This window comes from Hevea brasiliensis, chromosome 14, assembly GCF_030052815.1.
Source record: "Hevea brasiliensis isolate MT/VB/25A 57/8 chromosome 14, ASM3005281v1, whole genome shotgun sequence".
Taxonomy (NCBI): Eukaryota; Viridiplantae; Streptophyta; class Magnoliopsida; order Malpighiales; family Euphorbiaceae; genus Hevea; species Hevea brasiliensis.
In genome coordinates, this window is record NC_079506.1 from 78885442 (window position 1) to 78899292 (window position 13851).

The following is a 13851-nucleotide window of genomic DNA, read 5'->3' on the forward strand; positions in this document are numbered from 1 at the left end:
GAGAAAAATAAATAATAATATTTAAGAAATAAAAATTTAATTTCATTCTGATAAGAACATAATTATTTAAAATTTTAATACAAATTTAAATTATATTTATCCTGATTAATTAAAAATTTTATCATTAGCAAAAATTTTGTAATATGATTTCGAAATATAAAACATAAAAAATAAATATTAAATTGTTCTATCAAAATAGAAAAAAAATAAATAAATTATACGATGCATGAACAAAACGACTAATTTATATAGTAATTGCAGATTTTCTTTTCTATTTTATATTAAATTATACATTGCATACCACCACACTACGATAACTATTGAGTTTATCTGAGATTATTATGCTGACACATTTTCAAAGATAAAACATAAAATAAAAAACTCAAGAGCCACAACAAAGGGCTACATCCAGCAGCTGGGACCTAATTATAAGCCCTGAAGCTCTCAGAAGTTCACATTATATATTATATAGCCTCATAGATAATCTCATGAAAGGGTAATTGAGGTCAATCGAGCAGCCTTCTCCCTTCCAAGTCTGACGCAGTTAACATAATTTACAGGGTTGTGTGAAGCAATTCCAGGAAGCAGCAATCCCATTAGCCTCAAGCCTTTGCAAAGCGTAGTCTCCTTGTATTCTGACCCAGGAGTGAAGTCCTCTTTAAGACTTCTCATCAACTCCAGTACGGCTCTAAGGCGCATTGGGAATATATATTTCATATCAAAGTAATTTGGGTTTGGCACATCTTCTTTAAACTACACATACACAATATGAATATGGGATATAAGAGGAAGGTGACCAAGTAAACCTTTCAAGCTTTTGTTAGAATCATATGTAAATGTAGAACTTGTTTGCTTCAATTGCTCAATCAAATAGAAACATATAATATAAAGGAGACTGATCTCAAGAATCATACATTTAATGATCACTATATTTATCAAACTATTTCTATATAGTAGAACACTATTGGATCAATGACATAAATTATTGATAATAAGATGAATTTTCCCCTAATGAAATGAAAATTAATTTCATATTATAGAAGAAATGGTCCCATTCCTTAGCTTAAAAGATATGTGGCCATGAAATAAAAATTAAGCGAAACAAAAGTGACCGATCATTTTGAAATATAATTGAAAGGTCAAAATAGCTATTTTTTAGAAAATATTATTTTAAATATTATTGAAAAATTATTTGAAAAACCTAGTTAAAAAAAACTATTTAGTTATTTTGGAGTTCTTATAATTAAATTATATAAATTATAATTTTAAATTAATTTTTAATTCATTATATCTAATATATTTAAGAATGTATTTTTCTCAACAAAATGCTAAATACAATATAACAAATTTAGGTTTTAATGTTTTATATGCTGTTAAAAATTTAAACCATGTTGTTAATAAAAATTATCAGCAAGTAAATAACTAGTGATATGCATAAATTCATAACTTAAATTTTTTAATAATATTTTTATATTAATTTATAATACTATTATGCCTGATATTTTATATATTATTTATTATTTTATATATTATCTCAATGTCTAAATATATTATTTTGATATTATTTATTACTTTAACTGCATATTCAAAATGATATTAGAAAGGTATTGTTGAAGCCTAAATTTATTGCAATGAGAGATGGTAGGCAGTCATGTAAATGCTTGTTTTTTCTATATCTTAGAGACGAACATGATTTATGGGATTGGTTTCCTTTAATTGCACAATTGTTAAACAAAAGTGTTAAAAACTGCAATAGAAAGTACCTGGCCAAGGTATTGTCTGTCATAGTAAATGCATTCTCCGAAATGCTTATAATGGAAGGCTTTGCCGTTAAAAGGCAGCCTAGGCACGATATCATCTGAATAGACCACCCTGAAGTACTTGGTAACAGGATTATGCAAATGGGGTTCCATGAACTTTCCTAACTGCACATCTCCGATCCTTGGCTGTCCAAATGTGTAAACACCTAGCAGCCTTTGCAGCATCTCAACCTCATCTTGGATTGCCAACAGGGTTGGGAATATTATAGCAAGTGCCCCACCTAAGCTATGTCCTGTCACCACAAATTTTGCATTCGGGTTCTCCTTCAGTAAGTTGCTGAGCTTGATCGCCACTAGATAGTATGCACTCTTGTTTGCTTTTCTCAACGATTCCTTCTCACTCTCAGCATCTAATTGGAAGAAATTTTTATCCCTCTTTTGAAGGTGACTTTCGAAGCTTGAAGCATCACTTCTGGTGCCTATACCCATACATTCTAAGTATCCAACATGAAGTTTTCCCACGTTTGGAACCTCAAACCAGGAGAAATCAATACTAGTCATCCAATCTTGTGAATTGAAAGGTTCTGAGCCTCTGAAGCTGATCACTATCAAGTTTGCATCTCTGGGCTTGTCAGACAATATGAACGCTTGGGTGTTGCATGCCTTTCGTTTTTCTATCAAACAGTTTTCGGAAAATTTGATCAAAAGAATGAAACTAAAATAATAAGAATAGGTTTCTTAAGTTTGACTCTAACTGTAATTCTCCAGGTACACTAATATATTGATCGAAAAAGTATAGTTTTAAATAAAATTATTATCGTAAAGAAAATAACTGAGCCTAGCTAGCTTATTCCAAAAACTAGCTTAAGGAGAAGGATTCCTAAATCTTTATACCCAATTGATGTAGGACAACACACGCTCCTTATGCCTCAGCATGGACAATTAGAACATGAAGTTTGCAGGATTGAATAAGTACAGGTGACCAATATCGAGACAAAAAAAAATAAATCAGACTTAACTCAACTTCAAAAAATAGAGATAATTGTTCAAATTTTTTATATGTAACACTCTTACCTTATACTCGATGGATGTAAAACAAGAACTATTTCATTACATAACAACAGCAATAACAATAATAGTTACACTAAAAAAAAAAACTCCTGTTATCGTACCATTCCAAATTCTCCTACCATTCCAACAGTTGTAGTAACCCACAAAATTCATCTGTTTTTGCCAAAAGTTGAAAATGACAATTTCATTAGATGCCCATATCCATTATCGAATAATCAACCAATTAATATATATATATAAGAAATGAAAGAATGAGAAGTGCTCACCTTCCAACAACTATTCACAACATTTTCCACTACTCTGGCATTTTCATAAGCTAGCTTAGCTGCCATGACACATAGATCCATGAGATCTCTATTAACCGTTTCTGTGATTACCTCTGCAATAGCTTTTTCATTTAGCTGTTTTGTAAATGATCCAGTCACGCGCAGATCGACTCTTGGATCCAACCCTCCAATGGTACTTAAAAAATTTTCTGTGCCTCTTTCTGGTTTCTTCAGTTTTCCTGCCAGTAGGATTCCTCCATCACATAGAAAGTAAAAGAAAGAAGACTAAACCAATGAATTTTGATTTAATGGTATTAAAATCATCCCTAGAGTTGTGAGGCTATAAACGTGAAACCCTAATTAGAGTTGCTTAAAAAATAAAGAGAAAAAAATTATTATTTAATATCTCTATTTTAATAAAATAAATTAATTAGTTCTCTTATTTTAAAAGATGCATTAGTTAGCTCATCTATTTTTGTTTCGTCTAATATTTAGTACTCTGTCTAGTTTAAATCAAGTTTTTTTTTTAATTAATATATTCAAATGGGAAATATATTATAGTTACAAGGACTAAATATAGTTAAAGGTTAGAAAATAGAGGGACTATATTATTGTGGTTTTCAAATTATATGGATTAAATGAAATTCAAACCAATACCTACAATGACCGAGCGACTAGAGAGTTAATAAAACAAAAATATATAGACAAACTAATATATTTTTCATAATAGAGGATTAAATAGTTAATTTTATAAAAATAGAAAGACTAAATAGTAATTTTTTACTTGAAGATCAATTTCACCTTTTATTCAATGGAGAAGTTCAATTTAACAATTTCCAACTTTTTATTCACGGGAGTTTTATGTGATCGCAAGATTCCCAATAAGTTGAAAGGAAAATTTTACCATGCAACCAAACGACCGGCCATATTATATGGTAGTAAGTGTTTGGCACTGAATTAGTCGTATGTGTCTAAGATAAGAGTTGCAGATATGAGAATGTTAAGGTGGATGAGTGGTCATACTGGATTAGATCATAAAGTCCGTAATGAGAGTATTTGAGAAAAGGTAAGAGTGATACCAATTGAGGATAAGTTGAGAGAAAGGAGATTGAGGTGGTTTGGTCATGTGAAGCGTAGACATACGGAAGCTCTAGTTAGACAAGTAAAGCACGTTAGGTTAGAGAATAAAAAAAAAAAGAGGGGATAGACCTAAACTGACTTGGAGGAGAATAGTACAACATGACCTAAAAGCATTACACATTTCTGAGGATTTAACCCAAAATTATTTAGAATGGAGAAAGAAAATCCATATGGCCGACTCTAAATTTTTAGAATAAAGGCTTAGTTGAGTTGAGTTTATTCAAATTAGCTCAAAATTTTCAATTTAAACTCAATTTAGCCCTAAAATAAAGAAAATTAAGAAAATAAATTTCTTGATTCATGAGTTTAAATCAAGAAATGAAGAAATAACACTTCTTATTTTTTAGTTTAAATCAAGAAATTAAGAAATCAAACTTCTTGATTTTTTATTTGAATCAATAAATTTAGCTCATAAATTTTAATTTTTTTAGCTAAATTGAACTTTAAATTGAAACTTTTGAGTTAATTTGGATAAAAAGTTGAAAATGTGCTAAATTAAACTTTCTAATAAATATAAAGGCAAAATTAAACATTTTATCGTAATTGATATTGTCAAACAAAAATAAGAGAGAGAGAGAGAGAGAGAGAGAGAGAGAGAGAGAGAGAGAGAGAGAGAGGAGTCATACCAAGAAAAATGTTCATGAAAAGGCCAAGGAAGCCACCATTTTGAGAAAGCAAGTTGAGATAGAACTCAACCACATAGCCAAGGTACATCAAAGGCTTGTCAATAAGATCAAGCAACACTTGTAAGAACCATGACAGCAATAACAAACAATAGTTATTAATTACTTCAATGGTAGTCAGCGTCTTGTATGAGCAATCAAAGAAGCTAAACACAATCCTTCTGTCTTCAAAAAATATAAAATTCAACAAGAACCATACTCTTGCCCTATGGTGGTTCACTATCAGACGTCTTGGAGTAGGAGTAATAAAACCCATGGCTGCACTCTCTCTCTTTTTTTTTTTTTAATATTTTAATCTCACCCAGAAACTCTAAAAATAAGTTCTGCAAGAGATAAGGGTCATGAAGGTATGAATTTTATAGGAATTAATTAATCTATTATGATATTCTTCATCTTCATCATCATCTTCATCTTCTTCTTATTTTATGGTAAATTATTGTTTAAATTGCATGCGTTTTCCATATTCAATTGCGTATTTAATTTCATTCGTGCAGAATGTGGAAGCTGCGGCCATCCTTGCTTGAAACGACAATAGCATGAAAACTGAGAAATATACAATTTTCTTGTCTTTTGTCGTTATACTATTATAATTTATGTGAATTTATTTGGGTAATTGTATTCCACAAAATTAAGATTAATTTCACTTATCATTTCTCAATTTTGAGAATTATTTTATCTTTGTTTCTAAACCACAAGTTGTAACAAAAAATTCTCAAACTTTAATTTAATTTAATAAAAAAATCCCTCTAGTTAAACTTCATTGGATATTTTTGTCAAAAATTGATCCGAACATACCTAAATGGATTAGATATAATAAAAAATAATTCAAGATTTGATCTATTCAAATATAAAAAAAAAATTAGATAAAATAAAAAAATTATCAGTAATGTTTCAGTAATAATTAGATAAACTGTTTTTTGCATGAGGTAGAGGGAGAAATATTTTTATTGTGTTTAATACACCTAGACATGTTTAGATCAATTTTTTGCTAGAATACCTAATTAGGGAGAGTCAAAAAATTAAATTAATGTGATAAAATTTTATTTTCTCAATTATAAAAATATAAATTTTTATACTATAAGTTTAATAAGAATTTGTATTAAATTTAATTTTACACACTATAATATATTATGTTGATATTTATACTTTTTACATATATTACATGTAAATTGTCAAGACATGTTTTATTTACTTACTAGTAAATATATTTCAATAAGTACAATTGAAATAAGTTACTAAAACAATATTATGAGAGTATATGAAATTGTTTTGTTTACTTACTAGTGAGTTTTAACTTGATTTATTATCTTAGAAAAATCAATAAATGCCAATTTGTAAATTGATTATAAAATAAAATAAATAAAGTTTACCCATAATTAAAATACATATGAAAAGAAAATCTTAATTTTTAATTATTCAATAGAATAATAGAATATGAATTATAAAATAAAAAATAAAAGTTTACTTATTGAATTTGTGCGCTAATTTAGAAAAAAAAAATAAAGTCAATTAATAGAGAATGAGAGAAAAAAATTAAAAAAAAAAAACCAGAGGGGAGAAAAAGTTGTGATTTTGTGAATATGATACGAGAAGGAGAAGAATTTAAAGAAAAGGAAAAGTTAGAGTGAGAAAGAGGTGGCAGAGTCTTTTAGAATTTTTATTATATAAGTTTTAATTTTTTTTTAAAAAATTATTATTAATTTTAAAATATTAAATTAATAAGTATTTAGGATGAAGTGTTCAATAAATATAAGTTTATTAAACATAATAATATTTTTAAAGTTTTAGTGGATAAAATAAATAATTTTAGAAGAGTCATAAAATTAATTAAATATAATATAATATAATATATAATTTTTTTTTAAAATAACTAGGTTAATAGTATCTTGTTGCATAATATTAAATTAAAATTTGAGTATTTTTGTTATATAAATTAAAATTAAAAAATAATAATAATAATAAAATAATTTTAAAGTGGAGGGATGATGAATAAAATTAAGTCTATAAAAATTTATTAGTAAATAAATTTTATATCGTCACAAAAAATAATTTATTATAATCAAACTACTAAAATTTAATTAAATTTAATTAAATTGGCGAATGGAAATTTATAGTAACCATTTGGTTACATGATAGCAAAGAATTTAGGATTCTTAAGATCATCACAGATTAGGTGCAGAATTTTTTTTTTTCTTTTTTAATTTGAATGAAATGAATAAAAAAAAAGTTAAATGGCAAAAAAATTAAAAAAAATTATATTATATCCACAGTACGAGAGGGAGAGCAAATATAAAAGTTAAAAAAATCCCATCTAATTTCCGATAGAAAATTATTAAGCTGGCTTAAATTTATTTTTTTAAATAATAATTGTCAATCAAATTTTAATATGCAGATTTAAAAGTTTAACTAATTTATTTTTAATTAAATTTTTATATTTATTTAATAATAATTAAATAATTTTAATATTTTAATTTAAATCATAATATATAAACTATAAATCATTAGAGATCAATAAAAAATTTGAGGGGGCTTGAAGGGAGGGAGGTTCTTTGCAAACAGAAGAGAGAAGTTTTTGAGTGAAGGTGGAGATGCTTCGCGAATGAAGAAGATGGCTTGGCCACAAAAGAAAAGTGACCAGAGGGTCCTTTTGTAATTTTGCAATTCACTATCGCAAAACTATGTTTTGATCCTCTCGCTTGTAAGCTTATTTTCAAAGAGACCCAAAACTCCTCCTTTTTAATCCTTTCCTCGATTTTCTCCTACTCTTGTTCCCATTCATTTTCCTCTCTTTCTTTCCCATTAAGGAGGACTCAAAATACACTTTAAAAACATTTAAATTTACTCTTATAAATATTTAAAATATTAAAAATGTACAAAATAAGTGCCAATCAGACATAATTTAGAAATTAAAAAAAAAACAAATTATTAAAATATTTTAATTTAAAAATTAAAAAAAAAATGAAACGTTAAACATTTTTTTCATTAACTCTATATTTGCATGAAAATATATACTATAAATTGTCAAATTAATATTTAATAGTAAAATTTTAACTTTACCTCCAACTTTACATTCAAGTTATAATTAATGAGAAACCATGCAATAGATATTGTAATTATTTTAAATGGTGAATTTATAGTATTTTATAAATAATCTAATACATACAAAATTTAATAACTATAATTGATTTTGAAAATTACTAATTAATAGGTTGGGCATTTAGTTAACTAAATTCAATGGAACTGAATTTTCGACTAACTAAATTGTTAATTGACTCTATAATTATTAACTAAACTGAATCAAAATCGAGAGAAAATCAAAATTAATCGAAATCGAAAATATTTGATTGGTTATCGATTATGATAAATTAAAAAAAATATATATTTTTTATAGTATTAATTAATTAATTATTAATAAAAATATACTTACAATCTTTTTTATTTATGAAAAATAATAAATATATTTCAATATCAATAAGTGAATAATTATAAGTTAAATATTATTATAAAATCATAAAAATAATAATTATAAATAATATATTATTAATAAAATTATAATTAATATATTAGTTAATAGAAATTCGGTTATTTTAGTTAGTTCGATTATAAAATCAAGGGTAATCGAAACAAAAATAAAAATTGAAAATTCTTATTATTATTATTAATCAAAATTTGAATCGAATTGAACTTATTTTTATTAAAATAATTAAATTTTATCAATTTAGTTCAGTTATTCGATTATAACCGAATAATGCTCACCCCTATTCATCACCTAAATATATTAATTTTATAATTTAAATATAAAAAATTTTAGTAAATATTTATTCATAGAGAAAGAGAGATGGTACGTGACAAAATTTATCTAATTTTCTGGAAATTTTTTTTTGTTATACTTTGAAAAAATATTTTTAATCAATAAAAATTTTCAAAATAAACAAAAAAAAAAATTACTAAACTTATTTAAAAACATAAAAATGACTAAATCAAACACAACAATATTATTAATTTACTTGACACAATAATAATGTAATAATTAATGTGCATAATTTCTTTGATAAATGTGTTCCTCACTTAGCGTGCAAAGGCCAATGTTCCTTAATTGCCACGGTTTACTTTTTTTGCTTTGGCGGAGATAACAATTGGGATTACTATACATATAGAAATAAAGTGAGAGAGAGGGAGGGGCTATAAGATTATTTTTAATTCTCTATCTCTTTTCCTTTGTCTATCTCTCTGTGTGCATATATTATAATTATATTTTTAAATTATTAAAGTTTAAGTCTAATTAAAATTAGAAAGTATAATTAGTTTAAGAAATTTAGTAAAATTTAAATTAAGAATTTTAATAATTAAAGTCTCAAAAGGACTATATTTTTTAGTGGCCTATATATATGAGTTATTGGTTTGCCTTTATATTGTAGAGAGTTCACAAAGTGAAGAGATGTATTGAATTCTGTGAGTTTTATTTAAGTAATATTGAGGGTGAGAAAATAATTAGTAGTTGTAATTATTTTTCCTTTATAGTAGATTTATTTGATAGAGTATGTTTACACTGATTACGTTAAATTTTGTATTCTTTATTTTGTGTGGGTGAGATTTTCACAACAAGTGGTATCAGAGCTGTGGTTTAAGATGGTTAACACAAAATTTGAGGTGGAGCCATTTGATGTGAAAAATAATTTTAGTATATAGCAAAGTATTGTGAAGGATGTCCTTGTGCAACAAGGATTAATCAAAGCGTTGAACGAGAAGCAATCGACAACCATAAAAGATGATGATTAGGAGGAGCTTTAACAAAGGACTATGAGTACGATTAGATTAACATTAACCCCAGATGTGAAGTACAATGTCTTGAATGAGACTTCACCAGTTATTATGTGGAAGAAATTAGAGGGATTGTACATGTCAAAGTCATTCACAAATCACTTATATTTGAAGAAAGAGTTGTACCAACTCAGAACGGATAAAGGTACTGATGTAAGGGATCACCTTAATGTTTTTAATAAATTAATTACTCAATTGGCTAGTGTTGGTGTGAGTTAGATGATGAAGATAAAGCCTTCTTGCTTTTAACCTCTCTCCCACAATCTTATAAAAGCTTAGTGATAGCTCTAACAGTTAAGAAGGAGACTTTGAAAGTGGAGAAAGTTACCGTAGATATCTTGGATGATAAGAAGCTTAAGAATGTAGGTACTAGCAATGAAGATGGAGCTTTTGTTGCTAGTCCTAGTCATGGCAGAAGCAATCCACGTAAAAAAATTAGAGAAGAAATAGTAGATCGAGCTCGAGATCACAAGTAGATCTTGAAGATAGAGAATGCTACTACTATCATGAAAAGGGTCACATTCAATATCATTGTATAAAGATAAAGGAAGATCTTGCAGAGTTTAAACAATTCAAGAAGAGTCACGAAAAAGAAAAAGAAAGAATTGTTGCAATTGCAATTAATAATGGTGTTGACAGTGAATGTTTGAATGTGAATGATGATAAGAAAAAGGTAAAAGATTCATTACAAGATGAGTGGTTAATGGATTTTGCTTGCCCATTCCATGTTTGCTCAAAGAACAAGTGGTTTGATGTGATTGAAGAAAAGAAAGGAGAAAAAGAGAAGCTAGTGAATGGGAATAATATGAAAGTTGAAGGTGCTGGAAGAGTGAAAATCAAGTTGCATGGTGATCGAGTAAAAGTGTTTGATAAAGTGAGGTACGTTCCTAAATTTGAAAGGAATTTAATTTCCTAGGGTAAGTTGGATTCTTTGGGTTATGAGTATTCGATTCATGGTGGAGTTATAAGAGTTAGCTGAGGTGCTCTTGTAATCATGAAGGGGGAGAAGATTGGTGTAAAGAATTTCTGCAAATTGGAATAAGCACATTGATTGAAAGAATGCAAATTAAAGCAAGAGACAATATCAACAATCAAGAGTGCAAGAAAGTACCAAGAGAAAATTGACTTTTGCAAAAATTATAAAGGCTAATTCCATTTGTCTTGAAAGTAGAGATTGTTAGAGTCCAAGTCCAATTAGAATTAAGAAGTATAATTAATTTAGGAAGTTTAGTAGAATTTTAATTATAAAATTTAATAATTAAAGTCCCAAAATGACTATATTTTTTAGTGGTCCATATATATGAGTAGTTGGTTGACTTTTGTATTGTAAAGAGTTCAAAAAGTAGAGAGTTGTATTGAATTTTATAAATTATATTTGACTGATTTTGAGGGTGAGACAAATAATTAATGATTATATTTTTCTTTTATAATAGATTGGCTTAGTAGAGTAGATTTATGTCGAATCACATTAAATTTTATGTGGGTGAGATATTCACAACATAAATAATTATAATATTTAAGATTTTATTTGTCAAAATATAAAGACTTATTTGTAAATAAAAGGGAATAGTTTACTTAAGTATCTTATACTTTTTGGCTTTTAGCATTCAAGGCTTAAGGTTTTTTTTTTTTTTTTTTTGGTAATTCATGGCTTATGCATTTAGACTTTTGTACTTGGGTGTCAAAATTAAAAAGTATTAAAAATGCTGATTTGGCACTGACGTGAATGCCATATTAGTGCTTAATCAGCATTTTTTTAACAAGCTCTTAAACCATAGGCTTTCAAGTGAAAAAAAAAAAAAAACAACTTCAATTTTTAATAAAAATGTCTAAACAAGCATTTTTAATAATGCAAGCTCATAAAGTTGCATTTTTTTACCATAACTTGCAAGTGTGCAATTTTGTTAGTCTTGGCTGAGAGAAGAAGGGCGATTTTCTGATGCTTTGTTCTTGACAAAAAAATGCTAGTATATTGGAGTTTATTTGACATTGTTAATGGAGATACTATTGAGAAAAATAATTTTTTAAATATATTAGTCAGAAAGTATTAAAAAATAATTTAAAATTAAATTTAATAAATTTTAATAATAAAAATACTAAAATAATGAAAACACTTTTTTCCAAATCGCTTTTTTCAGAAGCATCAATGGTGTTTTTTTCCTCAAAAAAAAAGTAGTTTTGACTCCATATTCTTAATGCCAAATAGGCACAGGGTCATCTTTGCAGTGCAAGGAGGTGCAAGAGTGCTTCAAAGGATACTCACTTGCAGGGACGAACACATATTGGGTCCAAGGGGGCATTGAGCCTCCTTTAAAATTTATTTTTTTTTTAGGGTATAATAATAATTTTTAAAAATTAATACTTTATATTACTCCTATCAAATTTTTATGGGGCACTGGACTACTCGAGTACTTTAAAAATAATTAAAGTCTAATAATTCTCTCATTATTTTTTTTATGAATTTAAAATGTTTAGGGTTTTCTTCTTATTAATCTCATTGCTATTACTGGAATCCTCCCTTGTTAAAATTTCTTCATATTATAGTTAGAAAAAATATATATTTTGCATATTAGAAGTTGCAATCATGTCATTTATTTTATTTAATTATAATTATAATTGAATTTGCTTTTTATGATTGTTTTAAAAAAAAAATTAGATTTTAAATAAATTATGCAAACTTTGAATTTTTTATCATCAATATATTTTAAGTTTAATAATTCATAATATTAAACATTTATTGTATTTTTGAATCAATATCAATTCCATTTAATTTTTAATAAGTTAATTTTATTAAAAAATTAAAGTGTTTATTTAGTCATTATATTTATAATTATCCAACGATTTTATCAATCAATTATTATAGAATTTTTTAGAATAGCGTTGCGATCATGACTATTGAAGCTGTGAAATTAAGAGCATAATTATTTTGTCAAATGTGATTGCACTTAAAATTAATGATCTTGAATTTCATGTTAGAGCGTAAATTTGATTTATCTTAAAATTTTGATTTGTATTTTCTTTTTTATTATTATCTAATCTGACTTGGTTCAGTGATTAATTTGACAGACTTGGATTCGACTCTTCATTCCCTTAATTTTTTAATATTTTAAAAATTTTCAAAGAAAACTCATTTGATTAACCTAATCACTAACTTTTTTTTTCTGAAATTATTAATCATTATGAGTATATTAAGCTGTGCTCTTTTAGGTTATTATTTAAGATTATTATATACCAATTGCTAGGGATATAAAGATAACCATTATCCCAAAGTTATTATCAATTTCTTAATTATCACTCTGTTTGTTATATATAACACATAAATCTTTATAATTTATTCTTATGGAAACAATTCGCAAAAAAATTATTAAGTGTACTTAGAATATTAATTTTCAGTGCTATAAATCACTTCATCAATTTAGAAAATAAACTCATATTTAAGATTTTTTCTTGCTTGTATTTGGTCTATTATGAATTCAATATACAAAATGTATAGTGAAACTCATTTATTAAATATATGAGTCCCATATATAACTCTGCCTAAGTAGTTTGTGCTTAGCCGGTCCCAAGCCCGGATAAAGGAGGAGGGTTGCAGTAGGTGACAACCAGCGTAAAAATTTCGTCACACCTTATGATATGGATTCAAATGATATAAACGTTGGGGCGTCCTCTACTAACGATGCGCTACATCGAAGCCCGGGTATAGTGATAAAAATATGCAAGGGTGTAGGGCGTTCACCGAAAGTGACGCGCCATACCGGCGCCCGGGTGTGGTGTTAAGTGAGCAAAGGTTCCCACATCATGGACGGGCGTGGGTAAAGAAGTTAGTCCATAGGACAGATGGTAGAACAGATAGTGGAACAGAACACAAGATAGACATAGAAAACAATAGAAGATATCATAGAAAGAGACTAATTAGGAAGGAGCAGGTTAGGAGGAGGATCAGGGTTGGTACTTGGAATATTGAATCACTTACAGAAAAATTAATGGAGCTTGTGGATACCTTAGAAAGGAGAAGGGTGAATATTGCTTGCATTCAGGAGACTAAATGGGTAGGAGAGAAAAGTAAGGAAGTGGATAATTCAGGGTACAAACTGTGGTTTACCGGAAAGG

At 27.2% G+C, this 13851-nt stretch overlaps 1 protein-coding gene across 1 annotated transcript; it reads right to left on the reverse strand.

Moving 5' to 3' along the window:
• Nucleotides 1-227: 227 nt before the first annotated feature.
• LOC110646721 (triacylglycerol lipase OBL1) lies at nucleotides 228-5279 on the reverse strand. The gene is made up of 5 exons (XM_058133373.1): nucleotides 4864-5279; nucleotides 3098-3336; nucleotides 2933-2984; nucleotides 1764-2434; nucleotides 228-753 (listed from the first exon to the last, which is right to left on the reverse strand). Exons 1-5 carry the CDS (start codon nucleotides 5174-5176, stop codon nucleotides 487-489), a joined length of 1542 nt encoding a protein of 513 aa, XP_057989356.1. The 5' UTR covers nucleotides 5177-5279; the 3' UTR covers nucleotides 228-486.
• Nucleotides 5280-13851: the final 8572 nt, after the last annotated feature.

Bases quoted from the DNA above. Each gene is read 5' to 3' on its own strand.
- LOC110646721 (XM_058133373.1), bottom strand. From the start codon at position 5,176: ATGGGTTTTATTACTCCTACTCCAAGACGTCTGATAGTGAACCACCAT. The intron at 2,435-2,932 runs GTACGATAACAG...ACTGTTTGATAG, and splicing joins TGGTAGGAGAATTTGGAATG to AAAAACGAAAGGCATGCAAC. The intron at 754-1,763 runs GTACTTTCTATT...GTGTATGTGTAG, and splicing joins ACAGACAATACCTTGGCCAG to TTTAAAGAAGATGTGCCAAA.